This window comes from Phacochoerus africanus, chromosome 2, assembly GCF_016906955.1.
Source record: "Phacochoerus africanus isolate WHEZ1 chromosome 2, ROS_Pafr_v1, whole genome shotgun sequence".
NCBI lineage: Eukaryota > Metazoa > Chordata > Mammalia > Artiodactyla > Suidae > Phacochoerus > Phacochoerus africanus.
Genome location: NC_062545.1, coordinates 25,459,680 through 25,473,753, shown reverse-complemented (window position 1 = coordinate 25,473,753; position 14,074 = coordinate 25,459,680). Strand labels below are relative to the sequence as shown.

At 34.9% G+C, this 14,074-nt stretch overlaps 1 protein-coding gene across 10 annotated transcripts in view; it reads right to left on the bottom strand.

The window, feature by feature from the left end:
• REPS1 (RALBP1 associated Eps domain containing 1) overlaps positions 1-14,074 on the bottom strand; it is an 84,416-nt gene that overhangs the window by 25,690 nt on the left and 44,652 nt on the right. For all 10 annotated transcript variants that reach the window (XM_047770087.1, XM_047770083.1, XM_047770090.1 and 7 more), the window contains exons 5-8: positions 13,156-13,280; positions 12,468-12,630; positions 12,126-12,189; positions 10,828-10,982 (exon numbers count right to left, since the gene is read on the bottom strand). In XM_047770087.1, coding sequence (XP_047626043.1) covers positions 10,828-10,982; positions 12,126-12,189; positions 12,468-12,630; positions 13,156-13,280 — 507 coding nt within the window. The remainder of the gene's footprint in view (positions 1-10,827; positions 10,983-12,125; positions 12,190-12,467; positions 12,631-13,155; positions 13,281-14,074) is intronic.

The following is a 14,074-nucleotide window of genomic DNA, read 5'->3' as shown; positions in this document are numbered from 1 at the left end:
AATCAGTTTATCCCAAACATAAACCTTTTTTCAATCAGATAAAAATCCCTCAATGTTTCCTTGGCACATACTTTGGGATCTGCTAATTTATGCTAATTCACTGGCATTTTCTCTACAAATCTTCCTCCTTACCAAGAAGCAGCATATATTTGCAAGGTAGACAGCAAGAGGTGAGGAAGATTCCAGGCATGAGCAAAAAGCAATGTCAATGAGCCCACATGAAACAAACTTTTACCATTAGCCTCACTAGCATTTATAGACAACTGATAGAGTTATAAATCCATGACACACTTTCAAAGTGGTTTTTAGTGTTGTGGTATCAAACTCTACTTTCAATTAGTTAAGGCCTCATTTAAACTCTCTTAAATTGTGATTTAAAAACAGAAGGAATTTCAATGGTACTAAATTCTCATTCCAATTTTGCCATGTTTGACACAGTTTTGAACATAATCCTGGTCTGAAAGTCATTATTAATTGCCAAATTAATGGGGAGAACCTAATCTGTTTAGAACCTGTATCAAAAATAGGATTCTAGTATCAGTCATTATCTCATTGTTTCACCATGGGCAAGTTGAACAAAACTGCACCTGAGTTTCTCCATCAGAAAGAAAGACATTAGCCGTAAAATGTTAGTATTACACTTCAAATTCCTACATAGCAGCTATATAACTTAGCAATGTATAGGTTCTAACCTTCCAATCTATTCATTAGTAAATCCTTCACCTTTTAGCGCCTAATACAGGACCTAATACATATAAGGCATTCATTTACTGAATGAATTACTTTTTGTGTTATTCATTTTAACTCATTATCCTTTACTGTTATTTTCCCAGAACCTAAATTAACTACTGATACTTTGAAAAGTTCTCAAAATTCTTCTTCACTGTTACATCACTATCTCAAAATACTTCCTTTTGACTCACTCTGACATTATTTTATAGTCATATCACATTGCAAGTTCTAATTTGTAGTCTAATTTTATCATACTTTGATAAATTTTTGTTTTCTAAGATCAAAAATTGTTGCTATTTTTCTTAATTCTATTCCTTTCTCAATAAAGGCATGAGAGTGTATGAAACAGTAAGAGGCAGAAATGCTTCAGATAATGTTCTATCAAGACCTCTTAACACAGAGCTCTTAGGAAAGTGAATGAAAAAATAACTATTGATAAATAGTAGCAGCAAATTCCTTGTGAGGATAGCTCGTAGTTTTTGGTATGAACAAAAATTGTGGACTTTTTTCCCCCATGGTAACAAAGGGAAAGGGAGTTAAGGAAAGAAGGATAATGGCTACAGATATGACAGTTTACTGGAAGGGAAACTCTGTTAGAAGGATGGCAAATGAAGAAATGTCTTTAAAAGATCCCCAAAAGCAGATACTAAAGAAGAGAAAGCTAGGATAAAAATAGTATTAACTATAGGATGATTAATTTTCCAAAGAGCCTATTTAAAAGTCACACTAGGAGTTCCCGTCGTGGCGCAGTGGTTAACGAATCCGGCTGGGAACCATGAGGTTGCGGTTCGATCCCTGCCCTTGCTCAGTGGGTTAACGATCCGGCGTTGCCGTGAGCTGTGGTGTAGGTCACAGACATGGTTCGGGTCCTGCGTTGCTGTGGCTCTCGCGTAGGCTGGCAGCTACAGCTCCAATTGGAGCCCTAGCCAGGGAACCTCCATATGCCGTGGGAGCGGCCCAAGAAATGGCAAAAAAACAAACAAGCAAAAAAAGGTCACACTATATTATTTCTTAAGTTTCAAAAGTCATCTTAGGGCAACGGGGGCCCTGACTGGACTGTCCAGACCTCTGTTATCCTGTCAGTCTTCTACTGATAAGTTTAGGGTAGAGTGTATGCCACCCCCACTGCAGGAAGTTATGGTTTAGGATGGATTCTGGATACCAGTGGGTGCAGCCCTTCAAGGCTGCGAGATGAAGTATTAATTCAAAATAATCATGCTTCCTAATCATTCCAATACAGTTATTTTCCTGGAGTAATAGTTCTTAAATTGTCAACCATGGACTGCTGGGAGTCCCCATGACTCTGTTAGGGAGGCCTAAAAAGTCAAAATTATTTTAATAATAGTGATAATGCTTTTTTTTCCTGTGTTGGCCTATGCGCTGATGGTGCGAAAGCAATGGTGGGTAAAATTCCTAGCTTATTAGCAAGAATCACGGCAGTGGCACCTAAATGTACCAGCAGTCACTGTATTCTTCACCACCACACATTCCAGTTAAAATAAATAAAAATAAATCAATAAATATGCATGGCAAAGAACATTCAAAATTAAGCAGTAAAAATTATTACTTTTATTAAATCTCACCCCTGGAAACACATTTTTAAAATTCTCTGTGTGGCAAAATGGGAAATATATACAAAGCAACTTCTCCATATCAAAGTGTAATTGTTGCCTCAATGGTTGTCTACTTGTGTGATTCCGTTGTCAGCTGGACAAGTCCCTTTTTTCATGGAACATCACTTTTCTCGAAAGAACAGCTGATAAACTGTAATTATTCAGACATGCTAGGTAGGGATTTTCTCAGAAATGAGTTAAGTGATCCTATCCCTTCAAGGAAAATAGCTATTTTCAAAATTTGTTACTAATGACAAAGTTCAAGCTTTTAAATGATAATTAGAAATATGGAAAATGGATATCCATGTCTACTAGCTCAAGCACTTCCCAGTACTAAAAATACTTCTTTAATAAGACAGGTTGTAATGTTAACAAATAAGCTTTTTGATAATTTATAATAAAATGTCCCAACATCTAAAACATCTGTGAAATTTAACAAACTGGTATTTTATAAATAATCAATGTACTATGTTACAAACCCATACATGGGTAAAAGAGTCATTCAAAGTACAAGAGAGATCTACAGATTTTAATGTAATAGTACAAACAATTCATTAATGTATGTTTCAGTTTTCAAACTGCAATTAACCTTTAAGAAATTACCATTGTTTGAGTTTTGGTGTAGTACTAATAGTAATAACCATAATTATTCAAACAATTATGCTCCATAATTATTCCGATACAGTTATTTTCCTGGAGTGATATGTACAGTAACATCCATAATTATCTGAAAGCAGTCCTCCCTTTTACTATGTGAGGCCAAATTTTCTTCATGTACTAAGGATTGGCAACCTTTTCTTTTTTCCTTTTTAGGACCGCACCTGCGGCATAAGGAAGTTCCTGGGCCAGGGGTTGAATCGGAGCTGCAGCTACTGGCCTAGGCCACAGCCACAGATCCCAGCCGCCTCTGCGACCTATGCCGCATCTTACAGCAATACCTCACTGAGTGAGGCCAGAATCCACATCCTCATGGACGCTATGTCAGGTTCTTAACCCACTGAGCCAAAATGAGAACACCTGGGGATCATTTTTTAACAAAGGGCCAGATAGTAAATATTTTAGGCTCTGCAGGCTATAAGGTCACCGTTGCAACTACTTAACTCTCCTCTACAATGCCAAAGCAACCCATGGGCAATTCACAAAGGAATGGGTTTGGCTGCGTTCCAATAAATTTTATTTATGGATGCTAAAATTCCAATTTCATATAATTTTCATCTGTGATAAAAATACTATTCCTTTTTCCTCAATGATTAAAAAGAAAAACAAAAAATACTCTTTGCTTGCAGGCTATACAAAAGCAGTCAGCAGACTAGATCTGGCCTCAGGGCTAAGTGTGCCAACCCCTGATACCACAAAGAAAGTAATGAACCCATCAGACCGAATGCAGAAGGCAGCTAGATGAGAATTTGTCTTCTATCAAACCAGATATTAAAGAGATTTGTAAAACTGTAAAACAATGCCACTCCTTTACAAATTTTTTATTTTGGAGAATATAGTTATTTTCCTAAAAAGCCTATGTTAATAGGTACGTGGTTTATTATTATTATCTTAAAACAAAGCAGTAAGAGTATTTAAAAAATTTTATCAGTTTTAATTTCCAATAGGGTAACTATTGATAGAGCTAATCTACAAAAACAAAGGCTCTTTGCACCCCCCCCCCCCAATTTTAAGACCTTTATATGTGGTCTAAGACTAAAACTCTTGAAAAAAAATCACTGTCCTAGAAAATTCAAAAATTATCTATGGAATAAATTAGCAAAATTACATACTGCTTCTTTCCTATTTCATATACAAAACAACAAAGGAGAGTAGAAAAAGAGCAAATTATCTATGTTCTAGAAAATAACAGTCATGAGTCTGAAGAGCAGTATTAGGTCTGTAAATAAACTGCACCTCCTTCAACCTGGCTCCTTATAAATACTCCAACAAAGAGCTTCATGGCCACCCACAAAGTTAGTCTTTAAGACTGTATCCTTATGGAGGCAGGGGTGTAGTTTTACTCTTACCTGGTGCAGTGTTCCAACCTAGCCTCCTGCTGGAACACTGTGTCAACCCTGCCTCCCTCCTGAGGGTTCTGCTCTGCCCCTGACATCATCAGAGCATCAGGGCTGAAAAAGAAGAGCATGAGCCTAAATTATTTGTTAAAGTCAAACCCAAAAGGGCTTTTATGCAAAGAGTATTTCCACGTATAAAAGCGTGTCTGGAAGACACAACCCAGTATGATCATACTGATGTAGCCAATCTACATTTAAAAGTTAGTAATGATTAATATTAAAAGTGCAAACCTTATTTTCAGGATTGCACTAGAAAATAAAAACACTCTCAATAGTTTTCATCCTTTTAGCCTCCCTAGACTCTGATTCAGTTCAGTTTACCTACTGAACAATCTTTCTTAGACAACATCAGTTTTATTCTAGGTTTATAACCTAACCACTCCAAATTTCTCTGATTTTCTTAGTATTACATTCAACATACTAAAAAATTGTTTCAAAAATGACTGTCAGCTATTGTTAATCTTATAGAAATATATACACTCCCTAAAGTCCTATCATTTAAAGCTTATTTTCCTTTCAGATAGCAAAACAAATCCAGGAAGAATTCTTCAATCATGAAGGTTCAGGGTTCTAATCTCATTTAATAGCTTCATCTAAGGAAAGTAACTATATCTTTTATTTGCCTGAGATGTGAATATTATTCTTACAAGAAAAACATGTAAAATTTTTTAAAAAGTTTGGAAAAATTTTAAGTCTGCAAGGAAAACTATAGATGGTATCTTCTGCATTCACACTTAAAAAAAGGGATATGCAATACAAACACATGAAGAAATTTAAGATTTAATTTAAGGTATGCTTTGTCTTGAATCATATGGATCAAAAAAGTATGCTCTATTTTCAAAATTAATTCCACTTCTTCCCAATACTCCACGAAATGGAAATTTAGTAAGCAGACCTTAAGAAGGACTATGTAGAAGTCTTCAGTTTTAAATTAAAACCAAAGATTTTTTAAAAGCAGAAGTAAACCATGTCCAGCAAGATTTAAAAGAAATAAGACATTCATCCCATGTACTAATTAAACTGTACCTGTTGACCTTTTTTTTTGCAGTACCATCGACACTTTATAGCAAATACTATTTGACTCAGCTATTACACTTCAAAGAATATTACCTACAGATATATAGGTTTCCCTTAATCTAAGGATAGCTAAAAATGGAAAAAGCCCATTTAAAGTTAATCCGCTTAAAATAAGGACTAAAATTTCATAAAGACAAAAAAAAAAAAAAAAAAAAACCAAAAAAACTTAACAGGGCTTTGTCATCAAAACTCACACAGAAAATGAGTATAAAGAATAAAGAATGTTAAAATTTTTGTGTGAAATTTGGTGGCGAAATCAATAAAAGCACAAATTCAGTCAGTGAACATTTACTGAGGCCCATAAGTAAGTACAGTAAACAAAGAGTATTGAGCAAGAAGACAAGGCTCTCATTTATTTCCAGAGTTCTCTTCCTAACAGAGCAAGACCGACATCCTTCACTTTACTTTGACTTTCACAACATAGTTGTAAAAAAAAAAAAAAAGCTCATTTCTGCAAAAAATAATTAAGGGTATCATTAAATATTCCCAAGGACTCTAACAAAATCCACTGACATTTATACCATTATTTTTTAGAGCCCCTATTGTGTCATCCTTCAAGTATCACTAGCCTTGTTTGTCAATATTTTTGCCAGGAATTTGAGGAGTTCTAATTATTTTGTCCAATTTCATTGAATGGTGCATCTTTGAGAATATCTGCAACTGTACGCATTCATCAATACCCCACAATATGAAAATAAATGACAGCAGTGTTAAGAATGTATATGTATGTGTACACAAGGGGAGCTTGAGAAGTAATTCTTTAATATAAAGTTGATGATGAATATTAGTGCCTGTTTTCATTATTTTTCCTCTGCAACTAAAGGCACTTGGACAGTAAATTTTCCAAAATAAAGATTTGAGGTACTCTGTACAAAATACATAAAAAGATATGTACTTTTTTTTTTTTTTTTTTTGGCAGCACCTTTTAAAAGGTAAAGCCAGGAAACTACTGGAAAATTCCATTAATAAGGGGCTGGTTAAATTAAGGAACAATCATAAGTATGGTAAAGAATGTGACAGCTCTATTAAGTGAAAAAGTGCAGAGCTGTTTTGGAAAACATGTTTTAGAAAAAAAGCAAGGGTGTAAAATATAACTGCACTTGCGTAAAAACCAGATAGACTCATGTATTACTTCTGTAGGCTTTTAAATGTTAAAATTACCCGGATGAACACAAGAGAAACTCCTAACAGTGATTAACTTGCATCAAGCTGGTCTCAAGTATGGATTTTTGGCAAACTATTCATAAATAAGTCTCTGGCTTTTAAAGATATTCATGTTAAAAGTTATCACTAGAAGACTGGGGATCTACATTATGAACCATATCAACAATGAAACGTGTGTTCAAATTTACTGTGTAAAGCAGCAAGTATGGAGGAGGACACAGAGTAGTAAACAATTTTCTTTCCCTCTCTGAGCAGCTCAACCAGATACTATGATGTGCTTATGTGAGCAATGTAGAGTGGTGACAGGAAATAGTTCTTAAAAACAAGTGGTTCAGCCATTTAGTCATTTCAAAATGTGAACGCCTACTCAATCTGCATTCTGCTAGGTGCTGAAATATAATGAACAAGACTAATCTGGTTATGACCTGCCCAGGAAGTTCTAATCTAGTTTAAGAGAAAGAAATTTACCAAATAATCACAACTGCAACTGTGCTACAAGAAGATTCTTTAGAGATTGAGTTTATGATGTACGACTTGACATATTTGGTTTTTTCTTTAAGATCCATTGTGGTAGGCTAGCAGGACACGTAATCTTTTTTTTTTTTTTAACAGAAGATAACTATTCCTCGAAGATGATCACTCTTTTTTTGAATTTAGCTTCAGAAAGCTGTTTCCATAGATGAATTTTTGTATACTTTCGTAAGACAACGAAGGTCAGGTTTCCCTTTTTATTTACTCTAGCTGTTAAGTTCAGTGATGTTCAGTGTTAAAAATTTTAATTCAAGTCAACATAATACTTCTACCTATGATCTTTAGTTGTCTGTTTTATCTGATAATTAATCTTATAAATCTGTTCAAATGACTTTGGAAAAAATACATATATACCCCACCCATATTGGCATGCTTACAAAAAGCTTAGTTTGGGAGTTACCGTCATGGTGCAATGATTAACAAATCCGACTAGGAACCATGAGGTTGCGGGGTTCGATCCCTGGCCTCGCTCAGTGGGTTAAGGATCCTGCGTTGCTATGAGCTGTGGTGTAGATAGCAGACCCAGCTCGGATCCCGCGTAGCTGTGGCTCTGGCGTAGGCCGGTGGCTACAGCTCCAATTAGACCCCTAGCCTGGGAACCTCCATATGCCATGAGAGCGGCCCAAGAAATGGCAAAAAGACAAAAAAAAAAAAAAAAAGCTTAGTTTGTTACTTCGAGCAACTGTAACTCAAGTCACCAATATTCATCATCTATTTTTCTGTAAGTTATTTAAATTATAAATATAGAATACTTGTGGAGCTAATATTTTAATATGTCCCAACATCACAAGCTTCAGATAACAAATGACTGTTATTTTCCAAAGGTAGAAATGTTAAAAAAAAAAAAATCCTACTTTAAAAATGGCACACATTTAGCATAATTTACTCAATAATCATTTACTGAGCAACTTAGTACATACTTGCCAAGAAGTAGGTCCTGAGATCACGACAATGAATATGATACATTCCTGTTTTTTAAGGAGCTCAAGAGTGTAGCGGTAGAAAGGGGGAAAAGAAAGAACTGGATTCAGTGCAATGTGTGCCAAAATGAACAGCCTGTAGGATATGCTATGAAGAGATCAGGGAAGACAGAAACCACCTTTGCCTGTAAGTCCAAAGGCTCCACAGAAGGGATGTTTACGAAAAGTTCCCAGGTCAGCCAAAAGAAAGCATTTGGATATTTCTCCTTCAACTGGGAACTTCTAAAATCACAGCTATGTTAAAATGGTTTTTAAGGATACTGATTGATTCATAGTATTTAGGTACAATTTCCATATTTGAAGGGCTTTGTGTCGTATGCCTCTCAGGCCTAAGATAGGTAGGAGAAAAAAGATTAAATGGTTCTTTCTACCTCAAAACAGAACTCCAAGTTTAATATTTATAAGCAGGCAAAGCAGATTTTAATCTAATATTGTGTGGTCAAAATGTTTACAATAACTTTGATTGGAAAAACATATAATACTATGTTAGAAGTGGAAAAAACTCAGTCTTTGATACATTTAAAATTATAGTTAGAGCAAAAGCGTATAGATACACGCAGGCAGAAAACGCAGAGCATCTCTGTGTTAAGGTATGAAAAGACAAATGCCCAGGAAAGAACACCTTGAATCATCAGCCTTAAAAATCTCATCAGCAGATCAGGATTACAAAGAGCCAGATTTTATTTAAATTAAAGAAAGAAAGAAAAAAAGACTCTACTGACTCTATGCAAAAACCAGATTCACTTATCTGAATCCAATAGATAACAAGATGAGACAAGTCTCTAGAAAATGACATACAACTGAATAAGCTTGACTTATTTCTTCTATTAGTATGCTATCAGTTTTTTTAAAATTAAAGTCACAGAAAAACCCTACATACAAGGCCAAATTTACAAATCACTGATACAATCCGATTATAGCTACCACTGCATCCCTTTTGGCTGCTATCAAATAAGCTAAATAAAGAAGTTATTTTTGCTTATTTCTTTATTAGGTAAACCAAAGAACTCTAAAGCAAAATTATCTAACAAAAATACTTAGCTTTTAGCTCGTTGGAGGATAAGTGATGCCAAATGACTACCTGAAATGACTAGGAAAATCCTACGATCCTCATAGTATAATGTTTCTAAAAAAATGTAAACAACAGTAAATTACTTCATCAACCTATTGGTTGATAAAAAGTCAATATACAATTCAGGTCTTGAAGTATGAATGGCATCAAATCCACATTTCAGGTGGAGAAACACAAGGGAAAAAAAAAAAAAAAGCAGTGAGAACTTGCCCAAGGTCATAGGAGTAATTAGCAAAACTAAAAGCACATTTGGATTCTTAACTCTAAGGAGACTATTCTTTTCATGATGGTAAAGACATGTATAAGGTTCTCTCCATATAATTTAGATAAGAAAGTCAGATCATTACCATTTCTCAGTTAAACAGACCCTGCCCTTTTAAGAGCCAAATTCTGGGAGTTCCCACTGTGGTGCAACGCAACAGTAACGACCTCATTCAGGAGGATGCAGGTTTGATTCCTGCTTTTGATCAGTGGGTTAAGGAAACTGTTTTGGGGCTGTGGTATAGGCTGGGAGCTGCAGCTCCAATTTGACCCCTAGCCGGGGAACTTCAATACGCCATGGGTGGGGCCCTAAAAAGACCAAAAAAAAGCCAATTTTGCTCCAACTTCTTTTTAAAAAGTATAAACTTCCTTCTATCACAATATACAAGAGAGTTTAGGTATGAAAAATGAAAATAATTTAATTTTAATTAGACTCATTAGGAATTTAATATTAGATTTCCTTTTATTCATTCAGAATGTAAGAAAAACATACTACTTTTTTACCCCTCATGTTCTTGTTTCCTTTTAAAGAAAATTACTAGTAAATAGAGCATTTACAAAACCATTCTTGTCTTTTTTTGTCTTTTTAGGGTCACAGCCGTGGCATATGGAGATTTCCAGGCTAGGGGTCCAATCGGAGCTATAGCCATCTGCCTATGCCACAGCCACAGCTACTTGGGATCTGAGCCACGTCTGTGACCTACACCACAGCTCACAGCAACGCTGGATCCTTAACCTACTGAGCAAGGCCAGGGATCGAATAAACCTGGGTCCTCAAGGATGCTAGTCGGGTTCGTTGACTGCTAAGCCACGATGAGAATTCCTATAAAAACATTCTTATAAAAGATAAAAGCCAGCATTACCTACAACCAAACAAAAATATCCCAGATTTCTTCAGAGTCTAAATCAAAGAGCTTGGCTTTTTAAAGGAAAATACTTCTGGATTGCAAAGTCTAATGATAAACCAATCATTTCTTTCAACAAATTAAGATGCATTAAATGGAAAAATGCTGATAATGAAGACAGGATACTTTACCCACTTCAATCTGTAATACAATTAAAGACAACAAAATAACAAGACACTGGGCAATGCTCTTCACATCTCTGCAAGTCACAACTGTGAAGTGAAATGGTGGCACACAGTCCTTCATCTCTTTGTCTAAAGTTTACTAACTAAGCTAAACGATTAATTCAAATTCAGCCTATACATCCCATTTTGATGGCAACTACGTGCTCCTGATGAAATGTCTAAGCTCTTAAAGTAAATTTTAACATCTGTCTTGATCGTGCAGAATCAAGGTTATGGAGGCATGCAATCAGGTCTCTTCAGCTCCTAATCTCACCTGCTGAATCTTCCAAATCAATGAGCTTGGGCATTAAGCTTTCAGGGAGTTTTTCTGGTAAGTCATAGCCATTCTTCCTAGCAACTACCAGATGAAAAGCAGCACAAAACTCATCCAGTGTCAAGGCTCCATCTTTATCAAAGTCTGAGAGTTCCCTAGAAGACAAACTTAGAATTAGTATAATCATGTTCTGCTTTGGCTCATTTTAGGTCTCACAAAGAAGAGAAATCCTTTCCTAAAAAGTAACAATAAATAATTTTAAAAATTCCATAGATGGAAAGATGTATAATAAAACAAATACAGCAAACTGTTAACTGTAGGCAGTGAGCAAAGGGGTGTTCAAGGCACAATTCTTTAAGCTTTACTATATGCTTTAAATTCTCATAATAAAATGCTGAAAAGCAGCCCCAAGAGAGTCACCAAAAAAAAACCACCTTTAATCCATATGCATTTTTAGTAATAGGTTTCAGTTAAAACCAGGCTTAGTTAATAAGTCACCAAAATTTTTAAAAATTTAGTTTTTACTGTTATCCAAGTTCTACATGTGTGCACTTTAAAACATCCAATAGAATTACAAGGCTTTATACAAACAAATAGCAGCCCCACCCTGATGTTCTTTCATTTCCTGGATACAGAAGCAATCATTTTTATTTATTACCTTAAACTACACATAGATATTGCTAGTTTTTGATTTTTCAGTTTTAGACATTATCTACCTACCTCCTACCATAGCATTCTATGCTTATACTAAAAACCATACTAACAAAACAATTTAGAATATAGAGAAATATATTGCTATAAAGTATAAATAACATTTGTTTATATGATAATTATTTTTTAAAGTAATTTGTGATTGTAATTTCTTTTAATGGCTAATTTCAACTACACAGCACCTATCCTGAGTCTTAGTCTATATTTAAATGGGAGCGAAGCACATCCTTAAGCTCATGCCTTGCTATGGGACTTATACTAAACTTGTTAAAAACCAAATGAGGTAAGCAAAACCATGTATGAGCAAACTAGCTGCTATTCCACACATTCTGCTTTCAACAAGAAACAGGTGATATAGCTTAAAGAATTTTAGCACATTTTAAGGAACTGCTATAGTATTATTTATTTCTTTTCCAGAGAGAGAGAAGTCAGTTACTATAAGGCAGTACCCAGTTCTTTGAGAATATTCCTGAACTAATTACCCAAATAGCTCTAATAGTTTATTCTTTAAAAGTTCAAAAATTCATCTGCTGTACATTCCTCTGAAACAACCCACATTATCGAACTAATGATATACCCACACTTACCAAATGTGAGAAAGTTCAAGAATAGGAAGTTTTGATTTTGTAAAAAACTCTTTAGCTGCAGATCCTGAAATATTAAAACAGTGTTGTTTAATGTTATTCTGAAGTTAAAACCCCAGGAATAAAATGTGAGATAATAGTCTTAAGACTTTTCACTGAGAAAAAGGTAATCTTAACATGTGTATATGTCATGTTTTTGGCTTCAAGTGATTATAAATGTTTTAGAAACAATCTGAGAATTAATTTATCTTTTATAATCTCTGACCAATAAAACCATGTCTTTGAGATTATGAAATTGAGACTCTGTCCTAGCCCATCGAGAAGAATTCGTTTTTAACAACTCACCTGGAATAAATCCGTTAAGATCAGGCTGAATGGTTTTGAACTGATTTACATAATACTGTCTTTGTTCATCTGTTATTTTCCAGGGATCATCATAACTACTGGATTGCCTACGAATTTCATTGGCAGTTGTAGCTGATGCTACAGTTCGTACTGTTGTCTGGTCCTGTAATGAAACATTTTTTCCTCAGTACAGTATCTATCTATACGATTATATGGACCAAGATTGCTAAGTTACTTATCTTTGAAAGTAAAACTGACTCTGCTGTGGAGTTTAAAAAATTTAAAAAGTCTTCACAAACTCATCAACAAACCATATAAACTCTAACCATATTTATATAGGTTATTAAATGTTTTTTCACAATGATTATATAAATGTGTAGAATGATAGCAATGTGTAAGCAACAGAAAATCATGTAAAATGTGCTAAGAAAGCCAAGCAAATATATTCCTAGATGAAGAAACTTTTCAAAACTTCACTATGGAATTAGCAAGAAAATCAGCCGAAACTTTCAGTGAAACATTCCAATGAAAATAGACTTGAAGTAAAGGCACAGAGCAGAGTTCTGTTCTGTTGCTATTGTTGTTTTTAATAAAAGAGTGAATTTGCAGCAGCAAAATATAAAAACAATGACTGCAGCAATACTCTGAATGAAGCAAATAAAAATGCAATACCAATAAAATGTCACACCTGGACAGAAGCAGGATGCATGGTTAAAAGAGTACTGGTTGGTGGAGTATCTGCAAAACTGACCCAATTTTCTTGAGGTGGAGGAGGAGAATGCCCTGACCACACTGCATCACCAGTAGAAGAACCTGAAAGCAGAATAGGTAAACATGCTGACTCACTTTTGGAGAGAGAAAAAAAAAAAGTTACCAGGTTTGTTTTTTGTTTTTGTTTTTTTGTTTTTTTGCTTTATATGGGCCACACTCACACCATATGGAAGTTCACAGGCTAGAGGCTGAATCGGAGCTGCAGCTGCCGGCCTAACCACAGCCACAGCAAAGCCAGATCTGAGCCACATCTGCAACCTAAGCTGCAGCTTGTGACAGCCCCTAATCCTTAAAACACTGAGAGAGGCCAGAGATCAAACCCGCATTCTCATGGATATTAGTCAGGTTATTAACCCACTGAGCCACAATGGGAACTTCAAGAATTACCAGGTTTTTAATGAGAACAAATCATCATACACATATAAAAGTTTTCTTTTAAACTCTAACTCTGAAGAAATGCAAACAAATTCCAAAGTGGGATCCTTTCTGTCAATTTAAAATTACGCCTCATTTGGTATAATAACCAATTTATTGCTGTAACAAGCAATATAGTGACAGAATCATTTTTACAACAAAGTGTACTTCCCTTCACTAATGTATACACTTGGGAATATATACTCTAGGAAGTAATTACTTATTCATCTTACCTTCAGAGAATCTGATGTCAGTAAACTTTTGTCTAAGCATCATAGATGTAAGTAAAGGCAATTAACACTCTTTAAAGTGATGTATCTAACTTAGAATTTTTCATAGTTGGCCTCTGTTTCTATTTAAGGCACTTAACTTATAATTAGAAATTGACTTGGAGGCAATTCTTAAAGGAACATTATCAGGTT